The 19,551-nt window shown below is 38.2% G+C and overlaps 6 protein-coding genes across 7 annotated transcripts; 3 read left to right on the forward strand and 3 right to left on the reverse strand.

The window, feature by feature from the left end:
* Position 1: 1 nt before the first annotated feature.
* LOC143907221 (calcium load-activated calcium channel) lies at positions 2 to 1,323 on the reverse strand. The gene is made up of 4 exons (XM_077423855.1): positions 1,045 to 1,323; positions 741 to 818; positions 328 to 647; positions 2 to 251 (listed from the first exon to the last, which is right to left on the reverse strand). Exons 1-4 carry the CDS (start codon positions 1,103 to 1,105, stop codon positions 159 to 161), a joined length of 552 nt encoding a protein of 183 aa, XP_077279981.1. The 5' UTR covers positions 1,106 to 1,323; the 3' UTR covers positions 2 to 158.
* Positions 1,324 to 1,696: 373 nt separating this feature from the next.
* Positions 1,697 to 2,932, reverse strand: LOC143907223 (uncharacterized). The gene is made up of 2 exons (XM_077423857.1): positions 2,784 to 2,932; positions 1,697 to 2,674 (listed from the first exon to the last, which is right to left on the reverse strand). The coding sequence occupies exon 2, from the start codon at positions 2,661 to 2,663 to the stop codon at positions 2,358 to 2,360; it is 306 nt and encodes a 101-aa protein (XP_077279983.1). The 5' UTR covers positions 2,664 to 2,674; positions 2,784 to 2,932; the 3' UTR covers positions 1,697 to 2,357.
* Positions 2,933 to 3,190: 258 nt separating this feature from the next.
* Positions 3,191 to 8,714, reverse strand: Pigeon (gamma-secretase activating protein pigeon). The gene is made up of 10 exons (XM_077423825.1): positions 8,264 to 8,714; positions 7,897 to 8,033; positions 7,523 to 7,826; positions 7,085 to 7,341; positions 5,709 to 6,877; positions 5,072 to 5,401; positions 4,690 to 4,904; positions 4,361 to 4,570; positions 4,214 to 4,285; positions 3,191 to 4,124 (listed from the first exon to the last, which is right to left on the reverse strand). Exons 1-10 carry the CDS (start codon positions 8,319 to 8,321, stop codon positions 4,054 to 4,056), a joined length of 2,823 nt encoding a protein of 940 aa, XP_077279951.1. The 5' UTR covers positions 8,322 to 8,714; the 3' UTR covers positions 3,191 to 4,053.
* A 36-nt stretch (positions 8,715 to 8,750) lies between these two features.
* Positions 8,751 to 10,996, forward strand: LOC143907218 (glyoxalase domain-containing protein 4). The gene is made up of 6 exons (XM_077423850.1): positions 8,751 to 8,982; positions 9,062 to 9,111; positions 9,681 to 9,946; positions 10,149 to 10,304; positions 10,415 to 10,590; positions 10,663 to 10,996. The coding sequence occupies exons 1-6, from the start codon at positions 8,893 to 8,895 to the stop codon at positions 10,783 to 10,785; spliced, it is 861 nt and encodes a 286-aa protein (XP_077279976.1). The 5' UTR covers positions 8,751 to 8,892; the 3' UTR covers positions 10,786 to 10,996.
* Positions 10,997 to 11,779: 783 nt separating this feature from the next.
* On the forward strand, positions 11,780 to 12,945 carry LOC143907305 (endoribonuclease Arlr; the record flags this gene model as incomplete). Its single annotated transcript, XM_077423988.1, is given in 4 exon segments — positions 11,780 to 11,838; positions 11,927 to 11,955; positions 11,958 to 12,337; positions 12,493 to 12,945. Coding segments are annotated over 4 exon segments (741 nt in total), but the record flags the coding sequence as incomplete, so codon positions are not given.
* Positions 12,946 to 13,673: 728 nt separating this feature from the next.
* On the forward strand, positions 13,674 to 19,405 carry LOC143907211 (uncharacterized). Of its 2 annotated transcripts, none has more exons than XM_077423839.1 (6): positions 13,674 to 13,860; positions 15,902 to 16,027; positions 16,812 to 16,988; positions 17,355 to 18,195; positions 18,329 to 18,758; positions 18,835 to 19,405. In XM_077423839.1, exons 1-6 carry the CDS (start codon positions 13,809 to 13,811, stop codon positions 19,072 to 19,074), a joined length of 1,866 nt encoding a protein of 621 aa, XP_077279965.1. In that variant the 5' UTR covers positions 13,674 to 13,808; the 3' UTR covers positions 19,075 to 19,405. The 2 variants fall into 2 exon arrangements, with proteins under 2 accessions (XP_077279965.1, XP_077279966.1); XM_077423840.1 differs by having other exon boundaries at positions 15,905 to 16,027.
* The last annotated feature ends 146 nt before the right edge of the window (positions 19,406 to 19,551 follow it).

A 19,551-nucleotide genomic window follows, 5' to 3' on the forward strand; every position in this document is an offset into this window, starting at 1 on the left:
ATCTGAGGACAATTATTTAAATATAATTCAAGATGTACAAAGTGGTGTGTACAGATTATTAAGATTAACTGGAAATAAATAAATTTTCAGAATCACACAGGAAGGTGTACAAAAGAGTTCTCTGTAAACGCCAGTAACAATTCGTTAAATTTGATTTTTCACTTAAATTGCTGAGGCGGAGGCCCGAAGATACTGCCGCTCTGCTTGCTCGCCGTTCTGGATGGCGCGAAGCCAAGCATTTTCTGGATGTTCTAAAAACGAGACGTTGTACGAAAGAAATTTTACGCTCGCCCACCGCGATCGAGAGACCGATCGGGACTCGCTTACCTGTCTGATGCTCATCGTGCACAATATGTACAAAAATATGAACGAGCACTCCGTGTAATCGTCGCCCGGGAGATTTCTGTGCGACAAGCCTTGTATCCAGCTGATCGGGACGAACGGCAATCTGGCGACCACTCGCCCGTCGAATATATTATTGAACATGCTTAACAGCGCGGTAAACGCGAACCCGATCGCGAACATTGACTTCATCTTCACCAGGGACAGGTCTCGATTGTTGTTCTTCAATCTCTCCTCCTCCCGTTCGATCTTCTTCTTCTGCTGCCTGTCTAAAGAATCGCCATGCGCCTCTTTTCTCTTCTCCACTGAAAAAGATAGAAGGGGGAGGGGGCGTCGATACATGTTTTTTTTTTAAATTCTGGGGTGAGGATGTTACGGTTACGGTATGGCAAACTCACGTTTTTTACTCTGCTTCTCGACTTCGGCCTTCAGTTTCTGATACTTCTCGGTTCGGTATACCATCAACCACGTCAATCCTAGGCATATTAAATTTTCAGAATCAGCGTAAGGAGTACAAAAGACGTATTTCTGTAAGCACCAGCAACAATTCGTTAAAATTTGAGTTTATTTAAATTGCTGAGGCGGAGCATTACATATTAGTTATCCGTACATCGGAGCGTAAACTGATAAACATAAATGACCCGTTTTGCATCTCTATCTCTTCCGCCGAGTTTATTAATACATTACAGCGCCTATTATTACCTTCACCCAGCAACGCCGTGCATATGCTGATAAACAAAATCAGGATGGTGTCTGCCCACATTTTTGCGAGGTCGAATTTTCCTTTGTTCACGACACGTTGCACAGTCCGACACTGTCGCTCCTCATAATAAAGAATTGCGCGATCCAGAAAGATTGATTTCCCACTCAATGAACCGTATTTTCACTACTAGTCGGCGAGGAACGTGAAAGCACGAGGATGGACGCGTCAAATTGTAGACATCGTGAGCAACTTGCTGAACTTGCGGAGTCAGCGTCAGCACTGTCAGCGTCAGCAGGTAGAAAACGTGGTCTCTGCGAGAAGTTCCGAAACGCATCGGTATTGCGTCCGATGATCTCATTGGTCGGCCTCTGCCTATTCTTATCGCTCATTAGAATGTATCTTCCCGATAAATGTGATACAATTGTTTTTTTTAAATAGTTGTTGAAATTACAATAATAAAATATGACATAAATAAGTAAATAAATACATAAAGCTTTTATAAGGCCGACTTGTCTTTCAATTACACTCTCTACACCCGTTTCTTTTTCATTTTCTTATATATAATATGTAAAATTTAAGCTTTTACTCATTTTATTTCCGAACACAAGAAGCGCAAAGGGACGTGAGAATATTTAAATGAAATGCTAAATTGCATGTTTTATTCATATTTTTATTTTGAATATTTGAATTAAGTATAACCGTCCATTTATTGATGGCGTAAGCCACGAATCCTATATTTCAACATCCTTCAGCTCATTATAATTAGAGAGAATATGCTACGTACATAAATAAAATATTGTCTTCTCTATTGTACAGCAAGATCAAATCTTGCACAATTGGAAATTCTTCCATCCATTTTGTGCGACCTTGTACAAAAAAGAAAACGTTGTATCTTTGTTATGGAAAGTATGCTCCTGTGACTTCACAATTTCGGTGCGCAAATGAAGCAAATTATAAACCGACTCCGCTGGATATAATGCCGAGGACGTTTGAATTTAAAATTATTATTCCTTGCATTCATGCTATTTATATTATTAAGTATGCTTTACGCTACGTCATACACACATTATCTATTAATAAGAAAATATATATATAAACAAATATTTTATATCTAAAAATGAATACTTTAGATTCGTTTAGACAGTCATCCTTACGATTAAAAATATGTAAACAAACGTGTTATACGTGTAAATATCTTATAAATATCGCCTATTAATGAAACAATATACGCAGGGACAATGATCAAGTTAAACAAAAGTTTCCACACGCTCAGTCATTAAGAGTCCTCATCCCTGCTTGTGTCGCTGTATAATTAATACATTCTTTGCCGATGATGCATGAAGTGTCTGCCAGCGTGCCGCTCCAGCTTCTCATTTCTGTCATTGTTACGACGATCCCAGTGATGATTGCGCTTATCGCGGTTTTGATTTTGATTCTGACGTGACCAGTCGTGCCTGCGTGGCTTGTTGTACCAAGGATCGACGATTGGCGGCCTTTTCGGCTCCTGCGTCTTGATCTTCATGAAATCGCTGTCGTTCTCCGTATAACGGTCCTTGAACTCCTCCTCGCATTCCTCTATAAACTTCGCTTGCTCGCTTGTCAAAGTACTGTCCGTCATGATTGGCGTACCTGTGGTTTGCAGGTAGAAGAGAACGATAGATTAAAAAAAATCATTAATGAAGATATTATTAAGATATTATAAATGTTTGTGAGCAAGTTATGATAAAAGAGAACTTACAATTTGAAACATTTCACGCTCTCGCTCGATTTAGCCTCTTATTATTCGCCGCAATTCGCTAAACAATCGCTAAATACCTTTCGCTCGAGCTACAAGTGGAGGTTATGTTCGGTAAATGTTCTCATCGGCATAAAGGACAGGCGTTAAGTCTGCTCTTTTTAACTGCGCTTTCTGCACCCGAAATGAAATAGAGAAAAAGAGAAAAAATATGCGAAATATATCACAGTGATTCAACATTTTTGTTATAATAATAAATTATTTTGATTATTTTATTATAATTTAAGCAAATTATTTTAATAACAGTCTTTTTTTCTTTTTTTACATATTTTATTTAGTTCTAAGTTAAATTCTAAGTTAAATCTAAAATAATAATGAAAACATTTTTCTTACCGTAATTTGACTTTTATTTATTAATAAATTCTGTGTTCAGCATTCATCTTTAAAATTCACATTTTACCATCTTGTCCATCGATACATAATGTAAATATTTTATTGTATTAAACAATTAATCCTAAAATGTTAAATTTAACAATGAGTGTATGTAATAAAATAACATGTATTAATGTATAATACACATATACACCAATAATAGACATATATCGTGCGGGTGCTAGTCGCAAATATGTATAATTCGCTATATCACATGTCTTGTAGAGATACTAAATCGACAATATCAAACCACATATAAAAGATGTGCATCAACAAAATATTGACTCAATATTACAATTTACTCGATTATCTAAGTTCTTCTCTCCCACGCTTGTTACACTCGCGCAGAAACGTAATTACTGATAAAAATATAAAAAGCACAGAGTAACGATAGCACGAATGCTTTCTGATAGGTGATAATAATCACTATTTATATGCTTACAATCGCTATTTCTCATTTTCGAACTGAGAGTCCACGCCAAAAAATTATTCGCATGAAAGGCAAAAACTTGCCAAGTAACTAGATTTCCTATTTCTTTCACTTATCGACACTAAATGTTGTAATTGCTTAATGGTAACTACAATGGCACTTGCTACTTTGGAGATTCTTCTTGAAATAAAAATTATTTATAATTCTAAATCTCTTGCAGTTATCCTCCTTTAATTAAGAACTAATTTAATAGATATAGAAGATTTAAAAATTATAAAAGTTTAAGATAGGATCTCAGATACATAGAAATCCTATGTAAAATTGCCACCTAATTGATTCAGTAATTATTGAATCAATCTACGTAGTTAAAAGACATCTTTCGATTATTGCACGCACTAAACTTAATTTCCATTAAAGAAAGTCCTCGGTAGATGTTACTGTCGCTTCTATCAATAGCCCGAAATCCAATTCTGTAAGACTAGCTGCAAAATGAAAGTTACATTTTGTAAGTACTCGATAATATAATCAATTGTGTCGAGAATGTGTTGAGAATCAATTAATTAAACCTCACCTTTTGCGGTAAGTAAATCCAAAAAGGTGTCTAATGGTGACAAACGATCTGCCGAAGGAAACGCCGCCAAACCTGAAAACAATTTATGCATGTTATCCATACAGATTGTATTTATTGAAATATTATTCGTGTATATATTCTACTCACTGTTATGATGATTACGGTGTTGTAAAGTCCGACTGCCGGTTCGACTCTGAGATATTTCACCGCACAGAATATTAGCAGCGTGCTCCCTGGCTCGCAACATTAAACTAACTGGATGCAGCCATTGATTCAAGAGTCTCTTTGCGCGAGACCTTGGCAATAGGGACAACAACTTCAACTTCTGAACGACATTTTCTTTCGTATCGCTGATATCTAAATGAAAGGTGAAAGAAGTAAAGTCAGTCTTTGTTAGAATGTCTGTATATCTTCTACCTAGATTATGCTTGAAGAATTGCACGCAAAGATACAATAATTTTTTGTCGCATATGTACCAGCTAAAATAATCTTGGTGACGTCAACTTGAAGTTCAAACACCGAGCGTTCAACGTATTGCAGAAACATTGAGTATTTGAGAGTACGGTAGCCGAGATAAGTAAAAAACGACGCGAATCCCGGTGGTGCTGGGAAAGCGACGCTTTCTATGGCGTACCTATATCGCTGTAAGAGCATAAACAATAACCATCGTCTTGCTTCGTCCAATTGGTCTCTGAAAAAGTTAACATTATACGAATTATTATTCGATACAGCAATGAAACAAATAAATACTCGATTTTATTTTAATTACGATTAATACTTTAAAATGACCTCTACAAATTATTTACATTCATTTACAAGCGATATATAGAATTGCGGCAAAATAGGGGATTGTCTTACATGAGATTGAAGCCACGTTCCTGCTCAATTCTCGGATCGACACCGGCTGCTCTGCAAAGTATTTGACACAGTATACGCGAAGCTTCCAATTGCGCACCCACGTATCTCGTAGCTATGGCATGAACGTGCAACGGGGTACAAGAACCTCGCGTGTATATCGACGCGTGCGTGCCGTTCTTTAGAAGATACATTGAAAGTTCCCGCAAATTAACAGAGACAACGTGCTCCTGCTTCGAGGCGGTGCAACTTTCCGTTTCATTAAACAGTAAACCTGAGTCCAACTTGATGTTTCGATTTCCCATGAAGTCTCCAAGTGGCATTGCGACAAATCTGTAACATGTCATAATGATGATAAATGTATCGAATAATTATTATGTCAAATTATTTATGAATCTGGTTATTATAAAAATGAGCATTTCTGTATGAAACACACAATAAAGAAAATCTAATGTCAATTTGAAATCATCGTATAAGTAATAGACATATGTAAATTATATACAAATTGAAAAAGATAAATATATATTTTTGATTCTTTATCTAAAAAAAAACTAATAGCACGTTTTGAATTTGCATTACTTTCACGTTAGTATGTGCATGCAATTAGTTACACGGAAATTAGGATGAGAAATGTTATTACCCTCCACTTGGAGACATTGGAGTACTGCATCTGGACAATGCTTCTGGTTGGTAACAAGCTAAAGAAACCAACAGTTTCTCCGCAATATGACTAGGTCTGAATCTCAGCTTGTCACTACCATTTTTACTCAATTGATCCCACAATCTAGTCCATAAATCACTACGATAAGGAACGAGCCTTTGCTGGGGCGAAAGCAACATTACTGATGTGTTCCAGAGTTTCTCGTGACTCAACGTGATATCTAAATCGTTCATCTTTATATCGAACGTCATGTAATCCCCTATGGTCGTGACGGGCAACAGAGATAGTAAGGGGACGCTATCCGCGAGGAGATTCTTTTGCACTAAAGCGTAAGAGTTGCCTATAAGAATTTCCTGCATAAAGCGCGGGATATCTAATGAGCGCGGCTTTTCCGCGACGATGGACATTAACTCCGCGATTATTTCCATGTCGTTTTTATGGCAGAGAAAATAATGAAGTATCCCCAAGCGGACTTCCGCCGAGGTCTCTTTGCGAAAAATTTCAATGAGAAAGTCTGAAGGAATCGTCAACTGCACGAGGTCCAAGGTAGGCAAATCTATCGTCAGTATACTCGTGTTGGAATTTGCGAGTGGATTATTTCCTTCCGAACTACCGCTCTTGCCGTCTAAATTGTGATGGGAATTTCTTCTCGTTCCTTTATTAGGACTGTCCAAGTCGAGTAACGGCACCAGATAAGACACACGGGATGGAATCGACGATGGCGGACCGCACAATATGTGGCAGCAGGGCTCGTGGTTCACGCCGATCTCGAGAAGATGCGCGAACAGTCCCGGGACGAACACGATCATATGATGGCCTTCGTAGATCGCGAAAGTCGGCCTCATCAGCTTGGCGCGCGACCACGATATACCCGGTATAACGCAATGGATCACGCAGCTGTGATGCAGCAGCGTCACCGAGTACGCGAAATGCACCGTGTTGGATTCGTTCAGGGAATTAAGTACATGCTGCGGCGGCTGTACAGGCCGGTAAAGATAGTAGTGACAAACGCAGACCATCCCCTTGGTGTCCGACACCACTATGAGATCAAGGGAACAATCGTGGACTCGCAAGGGTATCACGTCATCTTCGTAAGTCCCGCAATTAGAGGACGGCGACAGTAGCGGTAAGTTTAGTGGGATATTCAGCTAAAAAGATACAAGAAGTTTTACGCTAATACAACGTCATGCGTTTCGCTACAAAGTTTAATCAGCAAGCACGTGAAATCTATTAATATTATTCAGCATATTAATCAGCTCTATACAGACCGTTAGTAACAATCACAGGTACACAGATTCGTAGTTAGGATAAATGATACATATTCCTATCGTTCTTATCAACGTATATATACTCACCACTGTTTCGTGAGGCAAATCGTCGTGAAATTGAAGACCGCTGAGGGTCGGTTTCGAAGACCTGGAATTATTCTCGTCGTCACCCTCGGTGACCACGCTCGTGGGAATTCGTCGATGATGTATATGGTAAAGGACCTGATTAATCATATCCCATTGGGCCCATATGAACGTTTCTACAAGTGTTTCGGACTTCAATTCCTTTATCGGTCTCGAGTGGCTTACGGACGTGTCAAGTTGAGCGGTATATATCAGAATACCTTAAAATAACACACAAATTGCAAAGACATGCGGATAATTGTAAATTAATTATATATTTACTCAACCACACATACATTATAAAATGTTATTTTTACAAACGGTAGCAAAGAATTACGTTGATATGAACGCGACATGAGCCATTACGCTTGCATGAATTGCTTACAATCAAGCTCTGCTTACATTCGTGATGTATCAGTACCAGAAACTTATCCACACCCAGCTTCTTTTCTCTGTATAGAAATTGTATCCGCACTTGCTTGGACCTCTCTATCTCCAGGTCGTGCACTTTGGTATCGTCGGTCGTTAATTCCGCAATAAACACTCTATAGAATTCGCCGTGGGGCTCGTGCTCCGAACAGCGATCTTCCAGGGGATTCGACATCTCTAGGCAAGTCTTCCGTTTCGTCACGTATCCCATTAGAGTGTGACTTTGGTTGACCGTGGCTTGAACGATGTTCAGCACCTCCGGGAAACGGCGCAGCACCTATAAATTCAATCGACGCTATAGATATTCGTGTGGCGAGAGAAAGATCTCTTTCCCTTGTGGTTCCCACCTGTAATTTATTGTCAGTCTGGTCGTAAAGGCCGACCACGGTACACAACGTACGTACACCGTTCCTCTCCGATTCCTCCATCCATCCAATAAGTATCGAGCCGTCTTTCTCCTGCCCAAGTAGTTTCCATTGCTCGGCTGAGGAAGCAAAGAGTAGATTTAATTATCTCTCCTCCTGACAAACGGTCTTGATATTGCAATTTATGTTGATCTTAAAATTATCTGTCGCACTATAAATATCTTACATAATCTGCCATTGTTTGCGCACACACATACGCGGATGTGCAAGATATTTTCATACAGATAAGAGCTATTCCAATGTCATTATATGTTCCATTTGACAAATTAACCAGTCTCTCGACAGTTACCTGCGCTGGCGTTTTCCGACAAGAGCAAGCATAATTTCGCTGCGAGGTTCTCTATCATATCTATCGGAGGCAGCAGAGTTCCCGAATAATTCACGTTCCCTCGATTGTCCGACGCGTTTCAGCAAAATACATATGTTCCAATGCTGTCCAATGCTCCTCTCCTCGATGCTCCCCGTCCTGCCCCGTCCGCTCCGAGGCTTCCTTGTCGTCTGCTGCTCGCCGAACGAAGCCGAGCGATGCCGAAACGAGATTCGCGAGAAATCGAGAACTCGCCTTCCGATTCCGAAAGCGATCGCCGAATCAACACCAGATTGAATCTAATCATTATTATTTGATTTAATCATTTTAACTTTTGATAACTTCGTCACTTCTTTCCACGTCGCGGTCCGATCTGAAGCGGACAAAAAGAGTCTGAGTTGGAAATCGTGCAGAGATCCGAGATCCGACTCCGAGCCGGCCCTGACAGACGCATATATTTACTCCCTCACTCCCTCCTCTGTCCTCCCTACTTCGGGGACCTACAATCTACAAGTTACAACCGGCTACAACGCATTTTTTCCCGATCTGCTTAGTCGATCGTGATTCTCTCGATTAATTGCATCGAAGAAATACGGTGCTTGTGGTAAAAAATGGTCGCCGGACGTGCGTTGCATTTTGTATTCAAGATACCGGATCGCGGATTAACAGCCAAGTTTTACCGTGAGATTCTCGGGATGAAGGTAAGAGATATTATTCTCATTAATATATACCTTTTCTCCCTTCCTTCCACGTGATTCAACTTGTTGATTGTTGTCGCAGGTGCTCAGGCACGAAGAATTCACGGACGGATGCGAGGCCGCGTGTAACGGGTGAGTAATCGCCCTCGCGACTTGTCATTTAATTTTTTTTACGTACTCGAAACCAAAGAAAAAGAAAATCGAAATACGACACAATAAATGTATATATTTATTAAACAAATTAGAAACTTATATATCTTCGCCAGTAAATAATTAGCAAAAATGATTTTTACTTGACCAACTGGCCACATTTATTAATTGCAATAATCATCACTGTCATCAGTGATTACTACAATGCAGCCAGTTGAGTCGAGTAAAAATCATTTTTGTGTATACACAATAAATATAAATATATTTATTGACGTGTGTATCTTTTATATCTTTTGTGAGGTCTTTGTTTCTAATTTCCTCTTCCAGGATATAATGACACACGTCAAGACTGCTTACAAACCTTTGTTTATACCTGCACACTTATAATTATCGTAATCTACGATGTTACAGTACAAATTTTGTTTATATCTGTCTTTTTCTTTACTGGCATAATAAAATGCATCGCATTGCTTATTCGTGTAAAACATTTTTGAAGCTACCATGCTGTATTGTAAATGTGGTTCTTTTATTTTTTTTTTAAATTCTTACAGACCATACGCGAATCGTTGGAGCAAAACGATGATAGGGTATGGCCCAGAAGACACACATTTTGTGATTGAGTTGACGTATAACTATGGGATTAAAGAGTATGAAACTGGAAACGACTTTAAAGCTGTCACCATACATTCGAAAGACGTGATTGAAAGAGCACGCGCGAAAGGCTGGCCGATGCACGAAGAAGATGGAAAATTTGTGATGCAGGCACCTGGTGGATATAAATATCGCATTGTTAACGAACAACCTCCTGCTAACAGCGGTAAATATCTTTGCCACTATGAAGTTATATAATAATATAAATCTCTTTGTGAATAATTCTACCAATAATTTACAGATACACACACAGTTGTAAAATTATAGTAAATATATGAAAAAGAAAATAAAAATTATAATATATCACATATTTTTAGCAAAATTATTATTTTTTAAATATGTTGGCTGCTTTGTGTGTGTGTGAACAGATCCAGTTGAGAAAGTTACTTTATCTAGCTCCAATCTTGAACGTACCATTGCCTATTGGAAAGATATTTTGGGATTAAAGATATTCGACAGGAAAGACAAAAGCGTGCTGATGGGCTATGGCAAAGATCAAGCCAAACTAGAATTTGAAGATATTGGTGAGTATATATATATATTTTTTTATTTTAAATTTTTGTTAAATTATAACTACTGATTAAGTATTTAATATCATTTATTATTAAATTATTATGAATTTTTGGTGTATCAGGCACTGAAGTTAATCACGCAAAAGCATATGGACGTATCGCTTTCTCGATACCGTTTTCGGAGCAACCCACAATCCAAAAAGCTATTAAAGAAAGTGGAAATAAAATTTTGACTGATCTGATAACTTTGGATACACCGGGAAAAGCTTCTGTAAGAGTTATCATTCTTGCCGATCCAGTAAGTACTTGCGATACCTAAAACGAGACATCGTATAGTCGGAATTTATATATTGTATTGCCTGTTTTCTAGGATGGGCACGAGATCTGTTTCGTGGATGATGAAGGATTTAGACAACTCTCCGTTCCAGATTATCCAAGTGAAGCAATTTTAGATAAATATATTAAAAAGGAAGCAGCAGATAAATTGCCGTGAAAATTTACCACGGTGCGGTCTCGCTTCGCGAGACACTACCGTGTCTTTTGATCTGTTCTACTTGATCTGTTATTGAAGTATTATTTGCAATTTAATAATATCAAGTGTAGACATATTAATGGTGGTGGAATGCTATTTGTAAAAAGATTAATACTTAAACAATGTTGAAGACTCAAAGTAAAAATATGTAAATATACAAATAAAAAATGTTCTCATTGTTTCGCAAAAACAAACTTTATTTCTTGTATCAAATTGCATATGAGATTAAATATTGTGTAGATACTTATATGTATATTTATCGTCAAATTTAATTAAATTTTATTACACAACAGTTTAACGTTAAAAGTTTTCAATTCAGTTGGAAGTCTTGTATGATTAGAAAACCTGATTTTTTGTATCATTTCCATAGAAATAACAGATGCTGACGCTTAGACGTGAAACGGCAATTCTCGTTTTGTGAAAGCGTTTATCAACCATAATTAAGTATATCGAAAGCATTTAATTGTATTAGTGAGTGGTCAACAGGTCGATAACGTAATTTTTTAATGTGCCTATGTTACTGAGAAAGACGCAATTTACCGAGAAGAGATGCTGATAAACGTAAGAAAAACATTTAACATACGCATATTTGTCATCTCGTAGCCATCAAGCACACCAGTTTCCTCAAATCAGTGTATAACGGAGGGCGCTAGGCGCTTAGTAACGAGGCCAACGAGGGATCTTGGAGCACGAGGCGTGCTTCAACGGTCGTCGTACAGATCCGTGCAAGTTTAGTTTTGTCTAGTCTTGAGGAGAGTCGAGTCAGAGCTTCGCCAGTAGCCAGTTACATTCGTTCCGAAAGACTTTATACGAAAGTTTATTAAATATACAATATTACCTAAGAGTCATCTCTTCGAATTATTCGGACATCCTTACACTATCGTCGTTTTCATATAACAGAGATGAACATCCGAATTTTGCTACTTCTCTTTTTCCTAACACTTTTTCCTAACACTATTTGACGTTACATCTTCAGAGTAAATCTGTGAACGTAACCGATGCAGCTAAAGGACCGTAAGCATTTAAATCAGCCAAAATGATTATTCAATATGTATCTCGTTTTTATACATTTGTTTTATTTATACACACTTTTCGCTTCTAGATTGATTTACGTGCAAGAAGAGGTGTACGATTAACGATCTTAGCTATTCGACAGCTCTACGACAATTACGAACACAATTCCACCGTGAAGGAGATTCATACGCCGGAAAAGCGAAAGAAAGAGGATCTTCTATTAGATGTGCTCCTGAACACGAACGTGATGTCCAGAGCTATGCGATGGTTGTCGGATCGAGGTTTCATCGATCCCGATGATTTCGAAAGGAAGGACACTTTGCGGCATATGTGGTTTAACACATTCGACGGTGCCACCTCAGGGTTCGAGCGAGTGTTCACGTCCGAAAGATATGGTACGGAGCTTCTTGGAGTGCAGGACTGGATCTACTTTAATTATCAAGAATCGAAAAACCGCATTGATTACATGGAGTATATTGATACCATGAAGCTTGGCGATGTGAGTCATATATATTATATGATATAGATGCAATATGTATAAGTGTGTACTGAGATATACTGTATGTTCTTAATGTCACGTACGATATAAGAATAGTATAATATACTGTATGTTTGTAAGATTAGTTAATAACTTACTTCATTTGCTTTTCGCAGAGAGTCTCGTTGGTAAAATTGAACTTCCAAATGGATGGTGTTATTAGACCGAACGCCACGATATTCGTGGGCACACTTCCCGAGCTTGAGATGTCCCTGTACACGATATGCTTTTACGCCAGGCCGAATGATCTATGTCCCGTTTCTCTTGGTGGAAGCAAGTTTAATATTTTCACACATTCGTTTAGATATTACGGGAAAGATCTCATAGATCTTGCGCTTCCTATATTTTCTAATTCTGTATTGAATAAATTTTTGGATGCGATAATATAAGTTACCGAATACACAAAATGTGAGTATAATTTTAATAGAAGATATTAAATGTTAATGTAAGCATGATAAAATATATGAATTAACTTCTTTCGATTTTTATTCTTGTAAGACGACAAATTTTGTTACAATAATGAGAAAAATGTATTGTAATTTATTTGGAAAATTTATACGGTCTTATAACATAGTACTTCTACTATGTACTTCTACTATAACATAGTACTACTACTAAAAAATAATATGTTAATTTTTACAATTGAGCTATATCTGTTATTACAGGATTTAAGAACGACAATTGTAATTTTATATTAAAGAATAACCATTGTTTTTTTTATTTCAGCGATGTAGTCCTTTTCAAGGATGCAAAGTTCAATTTTTCCTGAAATTTGTAATATAATATTTTAGTGAGTAAAATATTAAATATATAATTATTTTCGTACAATGTATTATTTTTTCCAAGTATATTGAATTTAACAGATTTAATTTTAAAGGTAAATTATTTCAATTTTATATTAATTATATAATAATAAAATTTAATAAGTAAATTTTGAAAAAAATGAAAAAAAGATGTCTAGTCATAAGTTTTTACTAAGGAGAGATCAGCTTGAAATTGACTAAAGAAGTCGTAGACGTAAATCCGTAGAGAAAGTGTGAGAAATCTGAACAACATAGCATAGCATTCGCGAATATTCTTTACCTAAAACTTTAGCTTTTTTGAGGTTTTAACAATTGTCAAAGAGAGTGGGTGAAAAAATTCGAAATATTGTTAAATTAATTTCGAACTCAGAACTGCTTAATTGAATAACTCGACCAATTGCAGCTCTGTGGGTGCGGAGAATCAGCGGTAAGAGAAAGTCTACAGAGCATGAATCATTCAATGTTACGGACGATGGTCACCGACGCGACGTCTAGGCCGTTCAGTATAAGGTCGAACGGTAGTAGTAGCACGTCGACTGCGTGAGCAAACAGTGCGTGTTAGAGATTTTTTCAAGTTTTCAACGGATCACGACGACGATTCAATAGAAGCGAAGCGGACAACAACGAATATGAGAATCAGGGCGTGTCTGGTCACCGTGATTGTGATTTTATTTATTTTTGGTAATTGCATACGTTATTCCTAAGCAAATATTATTGTAGATTATAAGGCGTTATTCGATTATAGTGGGTGAGAATTGTGCACGAGAATTATCAAATTTAAGCGACTTTTGACGACTCTTAAATTTGCACGAAGTTCATTAACAATGAAATGCTTCGCTTAATTAGGAATCGGTTTTTATTAAAATAACTTTATTGAATTTTACAAAATATTCGACGTTAATTATCTTAATGCTTCAAATTCTCTTTAAGCGGATTTTAGGGTGCTCCCAAAATTTGTGCAAAATGCTTTAACAATAAAATAATACTTTAATTAATCAAGAATCGATTTTTGATAAAAAATTTTGTTCAAATTTTACAGAAAATTCGATATTAATCAGTGACTAAACTTTAAATTAAAATTCTGTTTAAGCGAACTTTCCTGAATCAAGTATATGTGTTACGTGTTGATACGGAAGCACAGTTCGCGGAAACGCATTCGCTTTTATAACTATCTATAAGTCACGAATTGGCTGAGCTAATTTTGTAAGAATTACTAGCAATTACGGAGCAGTTTTTAGATTAGTCAGAAAATCTTGCTGTGCGTAATACAGATATTGTGATTTTAAAAACCGGTTATTGTATCCATAAAAAAATTTTTAAAAAGTACAGGAACATGTTTAATTTATTAATAAATGCGGTGCAATGACGTAAACTGAACATATGTCGGATTTTTACACGCGTAAAATTTATCATTTTTAATCTATTCATGCTATATTTAAAGGTCTTTCGAAGCATCATTTAGTTAGATTGCGCATAAAAATAAAATGGACGCAATCAGCTATTTAATTAGACAGTAAGAAAAATGGAGGAAATGTACTAAAATCACGTAAGATTGACGTAGAACTTTGACGAATAGACTAATAAATATAGACTGCGTAATAAGTGAAATCAGCGGAGCAAATTGCTCTTTCATGTTACTCATACGTCATACCATCAATGCAAGCTCCTCGTATGGCATTATTCACTTGACGGCGTTTACCATAATTGTATTACTGCGTCCATGATACTAAATTAGATTCTCATCGAAAGTCACGTAAATCGAAACTGTTTCAAAATGTGTTTTTCAAATGCGTTTCAAATGCGTACAAGTTTTACGTTGCACAAATAATTCAAAAAAGTTCGTGTGCATGGACTTTTGCAGCTCTTTCAGAAAGATTGCAAGGTTTACTAAAAATTATATTACAGAACTTTATCAATATAAAAAATTTTGTGCATAATTTAATAAAAATTGCCTTTCTCATTATGAAGAAAAATTTAAAATATACAGGACTTGATTTTTAGATTATCCCTGTATCTCTTGTATAATATAGAGGACACGAACATGTTCAGCGCAATATATGATATTGAATCAATGAATGGACACGTGTACAATTGCTGCTACATTATATAATAATCTGTTGAAGAACAATTGACCTGCGAACAATTTGCACCGGTGTCGAATCGCGAGAAATAAAAGAGATCAATATAGGTTGCATAGATAGATTGATAGTCACTCAATCACAATGTATTTTAATTGTGACAGGATATCTCGATTCATCCTGACATAATCCTACCTTTAATACAAATTCAGATTATTCGTACAGATTATTTTTACAGTAGATAAAAAAATTCGGAATATTCTGTATTTTTATCAGGGATAAGAATTTTTTTGCACATTCGTGCATAGATTTTGTATTTAAACTATATCTTTATAGTTATGCTTTGTCTCCAAAGTTACACTAACTCTAACAATAAGTTATAACTCTCTATTAATTCAATACTCGCAAAAGCTTCCCTTTGCAATGTGACACAAATACCATCTCGATTTAATTTTATATCTGTAATACTTAAGAACAAAAATAAAAAAATCAACGCTCTTAATTACGTACAGTAAGATCAATCATTATTATTATCAGTTGTATTAACTGAGACGTATGCAAATTCACAATTTTAAAAGACGTCTAGCTAAATGCTGAAAAGTTATTGCACACGATAAATTGCAGATGTGATATCGTGCTTACAGCAGACACAGACGGTCGTAGAACCAGCGCAGGAACCTCTCGAAGGTCAGGATGGGGTTCTTCCTCTTCCTCTCGGCGGTCAAATGGAGGTTCTCATATGAGAACAACTCAACGGCCCCCACAGTCTGGTACGTAACATTACGTTTACACATGTTTTATCACTACATATTTCTATTCTCATATGCGGTCAGAGCTCGAATTTTGGTAGCCTAATACTACTTTCTGTGTATATTTTTATACATATATTTTCCAACTTAGTAAACTGCGCGCCGATTTTTTGTCAGACTAAAAATCTTCTTTCCCCTAATTAAATCAATTCGATTTAATTAGATGGGGGATTTTAATGTTCCAACAATAAACTGTGTTTTAAGTCTAACAATGGAAAATATGGGTATAAAAATGTACACGTTATTTCTATTCTATAAATTCTATTATTTATTTACATTACGTTACTACAATTTACTACAATACATTATTTATTTCTATTCTAGTATTATTCTATTACTATTATCTTTACATTTTACTATTATACCTATATATATCTCTATATATTATCCCAGATAGCACACATGTCTAAAAGATGTCGTAAAGATGTCTTTACAACGTCTTTTAGACAATAATGCATCATGTTGAACAATCTGTATCGTTGGCAATAAAGAAAAAAATCTGCATCATCAGTTACATATATTGTAAGAGCCAATCGTGAAAGATCATCGAATTAAGAGCTCCCTTTCATAATTATCCTACACGGAATTGCGCAGTGGTTTGCAAATATTTATATGTATCTGCGCGTTAGATTTCTTACAAATTCGATGAGTCACCGCCTCGCATCTGACAATAGCCTTCTACGGCTTCACATATGTGTGTTTCGCTCGTCTCTAATAACAACACGAATCCCGTTACGTTCGCAAGGCTCAAACCCAGGTAAAATAGGATGGAACGTACCACCGGGCAGCAACAATAAAGCACCCTCCGGGACCAGCAATGTCAAGCCGTCGGCTCCGGTATCCGACCACGTTTCCAAGACTAGCGCGACGAATGTACAATCAGGATATCCGTCAGGGAATCCGCCGCCATACAGTCCATCGGGTATATTAAATTAATTCTTTCGTATTTTAAAGCGGAGAACAAAACCGGCGTAACACCAGCGAGTTTGGATCTCGATGCGCTCCAAGAGTGAGATACCTCTATGACCCGCATTTGCGATACAGGAGATCAAAGTTGCTAAAATTATATCCAGTTATGAAATATTTTTTTTTTCAAGTTAAAGTTACAATATTTATTGTGTGTTTTCCTGTAAAATCTTAATTGACCATCTAATCTCGCTCTCTCTCTTTGTATCTTCTTTCAAATCTCAATTTAAAATCTAAAAATCTAAACTTTTTTATGTAACTTCATGAGGATTGTAATTTTCAAGGAGTTTATAATCCCAACTTTTCTGATGACGGTTCTTAGGCGGATATCCTAGGCAGCCAGCTAACAACCCCTACGGCGCCGGCGGTTACAACCATCAGCCTAGCCAGGGCTACCCGTCCTACAACAATCCTTCCCTCGGCTACGGTGGCCACTCGCCGTACGGACAGGCTTACAATCCGTCTTACGGCGGGCATTCCCCCGGCGGTTACGGCGGGCATCCCGGCGGTTACGGTGGGCATCCCGGTGGTTACGGTGGGCATCCCTCCGGCGGTTACGGTGGGCAGCAACCGTCCTACGTTCAACCTGCTATTCAACAGGCGCCGGCGCTCACCGTCCTGCAACCGAGCCGACCTGGCATCGGCCAGCTGGCCAAGGAAGCGCTGGTCTACTCCAGCGTGAGCGCAGGCGTGAGCGCGGCCGTCAACAGATTGCTACCGGGTGGCATCTACGGGCACAGTCCGGGATACGGCAACGGCGGCGGCGCCGGCGCCGCGGGCGCGGGCGGTAGCCGCACCGAGATCACATATAATAATTATTACAACAATGGGTCGAGTCCAGCTAACGGGGAAGCGCCCGCGGCTCCGGCAAATAATAACGCGGCTGCGCCCGCTAATTTGAACGCGCCCAGCTCGGCAACGTCAGCGGTTCAGCCGCCACCGGAAGCGGAGAAGAAAGCTGAAGCGCCCAGCAATGCCAACGCACCCAGCCCTCAGGAAGACGGCAAACCGAGCCCGCCGAAGTATCCGATTTCTAACGAGGAGGTGAAGAAGTTGTCGGAGAGACTCTTCGAGGCGGATAAGAACAACGCGTACAAGTACGTCACCGTGAACCTGCAGGGACAGACGAAGGAAGACGGCACCGGGGATGACGCTTCTCTGCCGTAAGTACTTATCGTTAGTTAGAACCGTCAGTTCGACTGGCTCGTGCTATCTTCACCTTGAATGAAATAATTGGATGGAATAATAATTCCGCGCATCGAGAGTTTCAATGACCTTATTCTGATATAATTTCAGCCTATTGGACGTAAAACCAGAAGCGTATGAAATCCCCACGATTAAAAGCCTGTTGGCGTTGCACGATAATTACGAGATGGACGTTAAGACGAAGGAGACCGTCACGCCCGATGAGCGAAAGGAGGAAGCGGAGCTGCTCGACAGGTTCTTGGAGACAGACGTGTTTAAAGCGACGATGAAGTACCTGGCCGACGAGGCATTCATTCCGAACGACGAGTACGAGTTCAAGGACACCCTGAAACGTATCTGGTTCTCGCAGTTCCAGCGAGTGGAGGGAGAGCCGTCCAGTTCCGGCTTCGAGGCGGTGTTCGTCGCGGAGAAGCTCGATTCCTACATGATCGGACCGCAGAATTGGATTTACTTCGCCAAACAGGAGGCGCAGAAGAATCTCGACTATCGCGGATACATAAACGATGTCAAATTAGCGGACGTAAGCAACGCCACGCTCACGTATTTGACAATTTAGCTTATGTGTATTTATTATTACGATTTTCTTATCCTTGCAGAAGGGAGAAGCTATCAAGGTACGCTCAGCGTTCAATGTACCTGACACGAAACATTCGGTCACGACCCTTCTCGTCGGTCTCTCACCCGAATTGGAGATGGCTCTTTACACAGTGTGCTTCTACCTGCGTCCGAACGACGTTTGTCCGATTTCATTGGGCGGAAAGGACGTCAATCTGGTTTCTACCAGATTCAACTACTTCGGCAAAGATATTTTGATCGCCGGCTTTATCGCGGGGTGAAATCTGGAATAGAGCTAAAGCCCTTTTGAGATACTTCATAAGTTGCGTGATTTAAGTAGACCTAAGAAGAACGTTCGGACAAATCTTAAATCAAAATAATTTTTCGAACGGAATTTTTATGCTTATATACATATTGCTTTTAGTTTAATATACATATTTATCCAGCATGATATTTTAAAACAAATTTCATTCTTTTATCCATCTGTGCATCGAATATGTACAAACTTTTTAGCAAGGAAGATGTACCATGCATGATCTCCATGTATTTCTCTCTTTCTCACGAATCACGTATAAACTTATCTTTATTGTAATAAAAACGAAAGGGACACAACTACGATGCATACCTGAGGTATTCTGGCGCTCCTTTTTCCTAATTCTGAAAATTCCATCACAGGTATTATGGTCGGTCGTCCGTGTGCGCATCAATTGGGAAATTTCATGTGCTTCAATAATTTTACAAGATTCGTACACTGCTCC

Source organism: Temnothorax americanus, unplaced genomic scaffold (genome assembly GCF_048541705.1).
Source record: "Temnothorax americanus isolate GAGA-0224 unplaced genomic scaffold, ASM4854170v1 Scaffold8, whole genome shotgun sequence".
Classification (NCBI taxonomy): Eukaryota; Metazoa; Arthropoda; class Insecta; order Hymenoptera; family Formicidae; genus Temnothorax; species Temnothorax americanus.

Excerpts from the sequence above, each read along its gene's own strand:
- LOC143907211 (XM_077423839.1), top strand. The coding sequence starts at position 13,809 with ATGAGAATCAGGGCGTGTCTGGTCACCGTGATTGTGATTTTATTTATT. Across the intron at positions 13,861-15,901 it reads TGTGATTTTATTTATTTTTG|CAGACACAGACGGTCGTAGA; the intron begins GTAATTGCATAC and ends TCGTGCTTACAG. Across the intron at positions 16,989-17,354 it reads GCCGCCATACAGTCCATCGG|GCGGATATCCTAGGCAGCCA; the intron begins GTATATTAAATT and ends GACGGTTCTTAG.
- LOC143907221 (XM_077423855.1), bottom strand. The coding sequence starts at position 1,105 with ATGTGGGCAGACACCATCCTGATTTTGTTTATCAGCATATGCACGGCG. Across the intron at positions 819-1,044 it reads CACGGCGTTGCTGGGTGAAG|GATTGACGTGGTTGATGGTA; the intron begins GTAATAATAGGC and ends TAATATGCCTAG. Across the intron at positions 648-740 it reads CGAGAAGCAGAGTAAAAAAC|TGGAGAAGAGAAAAGAGGCG; the intron begins GTGAGTTTGCCA and ends TATCTTTTTCAG.
- LOC143907223 (XM_077423857.1), bottom strand. The coding sequence starts at position 2,663 with ATGACGGACAGTACTTTGACAAGCGAGCAAGCGAAGTTTATAGAGGAA.
- Pigeon (XM_077423825.1), bottom strand. The coding sequence starts at position 8,321 with ATGATAGAGAACCTCGCAGCGAAATTATGCTTGCTCTTGTCGGAAAAC. Across the intron at positions 7,827-7,896 it reads AGACTGACAATAAATTACAG|GTGCTGCGCCGTTTCCCGGA; the intron begins GTGGGAACCACA and ends TTGAATTTATAG. Across the intron at positions 4,125-4,213 it reads GGATTTACTTACCGCAAAAG|CTAGTCTTACAGAATTGGAT; the intron begins GTGAGGTTTAAT and ends TTCATTTTGCAG.
- LOC143907218 (XM_077423850.1), top strand. The coding sequence starts at position 8,893 with ATGGTCGCCGGACGTGCGTTGCATTTTGTATTCAAGATACCGGATCGC. Across the intron at positions 8,983-9,061 it reads GTGAGATTCTCGGGATGAAG|GTGCTCAGGCACGAAGAATT; the intron begins GTAAGAGATATT and ends TTGTTGTCGCAG. Across the intron at positions 10,305-10,414 it reads ACTAGAATTTGAAGATATTG|GCACTGAAGTTAATCACGCA; the intron begins GTGAGTATATAT and ends TTGGTGTATCAG.